At 38.9% G+C, this 3,053-nt stretch overlaps 1 protein-coding gene across 1 annotated transcript; it reads left to right on the plus strand.

The window, feature by feature from the left end:
• The first annotated feature begins 598 nt into the window (after positions 1 to 598).
• LOC118048082 (trimethyltridecatetraene synthase) lies at positions 599 to 3,053 on the plus strand. Its single transcript, XM_035057620.2, has 2 exons — positions 599 to 1,570; positions 2,273 to 3,053. Exons 1-2 carry the CDS (start codon positions 605 to 607, stop codon positions 2,897 to 2,899), a joined length of 1,593 nt encoding a protein of 530 aa, XP_034913511.1. The 5' UTR covers positions 599 to 604; the 3' UTR covers positions 2,900 to 3,053.

The following is a 3,053-nucleotide window of genomic DNA, read 5'->3' on the forward strand; positions in this document are numbered from 1 at the left end:
ACGGCAGTGTAATTTCCACCAGAATTTTAACTGAGCTATCCAAGAACAAAATAATGTAATAAATTATAATGATTTTACGAAAGTTGAACTATTTTTTCTTATGAACAGAAAACTCCAAGTGGATGTACCAACGCATCTGATTTTCTTAAGCAACGGTAATTCAAGCCTCTACGTACCCACCGAAAAAAGAAATATATCTTTTTAATTGAGTGGAGTGAAGGGAACGCGTCTGCTTCTCACAAAATTGTAGGATTATTAACAGCTTTCATTATTTTCAAAGTGCACAAAAATCATAGGCTTGTAAATTAAATTATATAAATAAAAGATTTATAGATTAACCCGTGAAATTAATGAAAATATCGTTGAATTTTTATGTGGAGAGAAATAATAATAATATACATCTGTACAAAAATGTTGCAACTTGCTGGTTTCTGCTTTGCTGCAAGCAAGGCACTGTTCAGGTAAGAGGCTACTCTTTGCTTTCTTTTTTCTTTCTTTTTTTTTAAAAAAAACGAATAAAAAACACAAACTAGAAATTTATTGCCTTGTCTCGGTAGTCTGGACCACTCGCCACCTATATTTGCAAAATCTATCTATAAATAGCATGCAAAACCCAGTCTCAGTGACACCACCACCTAATACAACCACTAATTTGATCTCAACAATGGATGCTTTCTCGTTGGTTGTTTTGGTATTAGCATGGGTTTTTGCTCTTCTTTACCTCCCAAAAATTCTCAAATCCCGGCGTAACCCGTTGAAACTTCCACCAGGTCCTAAACCATGGCCAATTATCGGCAATTTCGACCTTCTTGGTCCTCTCCCTCACCAGTCGCTTCATCAATTGTCTCTCAAGTATGGTAAAACGATGCAGCTCCAATTTGGGTCCTACCCAGTTTTTGTTACCTCATCACTAGACATAGCAAAACAAATCTTGAAGACTTATGATCACATGTTCGCTAGCAGACCTCAAACTGCTGCTGGCAAGTACACGACTTATGAGTATTCCGATCTCGCTTGGGCACCCTATGGACCTTACTGGCGCCAAGGTCGTAAGATTTACCTCACTGAGCTGTTTAGTGCGAAAAGACTGGAGTCTTATGAGTACATGCGTATAGAGGAGATGAGGGAATTTACAAGACGTCTATATCGCAACTGTGGTAAGACTATTGAGCTTAAAGATTATCTCTCTCATTACACTCTTAGCATTATTAGCAGGATTGTGTTGGGAAAGAAGTACTTTAGCGCATCGGAATCCGAGAAGGAAATAGTTTCACTTGAGGAATTTCAAGAAATGCTCGATGAGCTGTTCTTGCTTAATGGTGTGTTGAACATTGGGGACTGGATCCCGTGGCTAGATTTCTTGGACTTGCAGGGGTATGTCAAGAGGATGAAGAAGCTCAAGGTAAGATTTGACAGGTTCCATGACCATGTCATTGATGAACACAACGCAAAGAGAAAAGCAACCAAAAATTGGCAGCCCAAAGACATGGTGGATCTGCTCTTGCAGCTTGCTGATGACCCCGAGCTTGAAGTTAAGCTAACTAGAGACAACATCAAGGGGCTGACACAGGTTTTTTGTTTTTATATATATATATATATATATTTTTTTTTTTTCCTTCTAATTGTCTCTCTCCACTCTTTTCTATTTTTTCCTCTTCTTTTTGTTTTGTTTTCCTATAATTCATAATTCAAAAGTAACCTTGCTTTCTAAAACAGATAGAAAATCCTTCACTTTTTTAATCACATGGTCGTCTCTATTTCATACAAATTATGATTTGACGGGGATAAGCAGGAATCTACCTAATCTTCCTGTCATCTTACTGTTTCTGTGTCGATTTTTGATGCACGAATGAGTTTCAAGACTTTAGAGTGAGCAATGAATTTAGGGAAAATTTCAAATAACGTTATTTTTTATGGAGATTGATGTTTTGTGTCGAAACACTTCTGAAGAGTACATGAACAAGATGAGAATTTTTGAAAATCTAAACGAGAGAATTTTTTTTAAAGAACTCAAATGAGATTGGTTAAAAGACTGCGAGTTTAATTTGGGGTTTGCACATCAATTGATCCTCAAAGAAGCAGCATCTTGACAGCTACTGGCACCCGCGCGAGCTAAAGTGGAATATAGATAGCAGTAACTGTTGACCACTAGCCAATTATTGAGAACATCTTAAATACATCGAATTAGCACTTGCTTTATTGCCAAAATAAGAAGAAGATGTCAGAAACAAAAAACAAAATATTTATGGCTGTTGTTCATGTTGATGGCTAGGACCTGATTGCTGGAGGAACTGACACCGCTGCTACAATGGGGGATTGGTCGATGTCAGAACTCTTGAAAAAGCCCCAGCTATTCAAAAGAGTAACGGACGAACTGGATAGAGTTGTTGGGAGAGATAGATGGGTGGAGGAGAAGGACATCCCCCAACTTCCTTACATAGAAGCCATAATGAAAGAGGCAATGAGGATGCATCCATCTGCTGTCATGCTTGCACCCCATTTGGCCCTTCAAGATAGCAAAGTTGGTGGCTATGACATCCCTAAAGGAACCAGAATCTTCATTAACACCTGGAGCATGGGTAGAGACCCTGATCTGTGGGAAGATCCTGAAGATTTCAGGCCAGAAAGGTTCTTCGGTAAGGGAATTGACATTAAAGGACATAACTTTGAGCTGTTGCCGTTTGGTTCTGGGAGAAGAATGTGCCCTGGCTATCCCCTTGGGACGAAGATGATTCTTGTTAGCTTGGCCAACATGCTGCATGGATTCACCTGGGAATTGCCTCCGGGAATGAAACCAGAAGATGTGAAAAGAGATGAGGTTTTTGGATTGGCAACACAGAGAAAGTACCCAACTGTTGCGGTGGCGAAGCCTCGACTCCCACTTCATCTTTACAATTAGCGTATAATATTATTGTAAAGATGTTTTACTCTCATAAAGGGTCGCAGCCATAGTCTTTTCTTCTACATATGCACTGTATCAATGTGGCAGTCGTTTGCGAGCTACTTTATCTCAATGGAACTCTATCAGAAAAATAAATGATTCATTAATGTTA

Source organism: Populus alba, chromosome 6 (assembly GCF_005239225.2).
Source record: "Populus alba chromosome 6, ASM523922v2, whole genome shotgun sequence".
Classification (NCBI taxonomy): domain Eukaryota; kingdom Viridiplantae; phylum Streptophyta; class Magnoliopsida; order Malpighiales; family Salicaceae; genus Populus; species Populus alba.

Bases quoted from the DNA above. Each gene is read 5' to 3' on its own strand.
- LOC118048082 (XM_035057620.2), top strand. From the start codon at position 605: ATGCAAAACCCAGTCTCAGTGACACCACCACCTAATACAACCACTAAT. The intron at 1,571-2,272 runs GTTTTTTGTTTT...GTTGATGGCTAG, and splicing joins ACATCAAGGGGCTGACACAG to GACCTGATTGCTGGAGGAAC.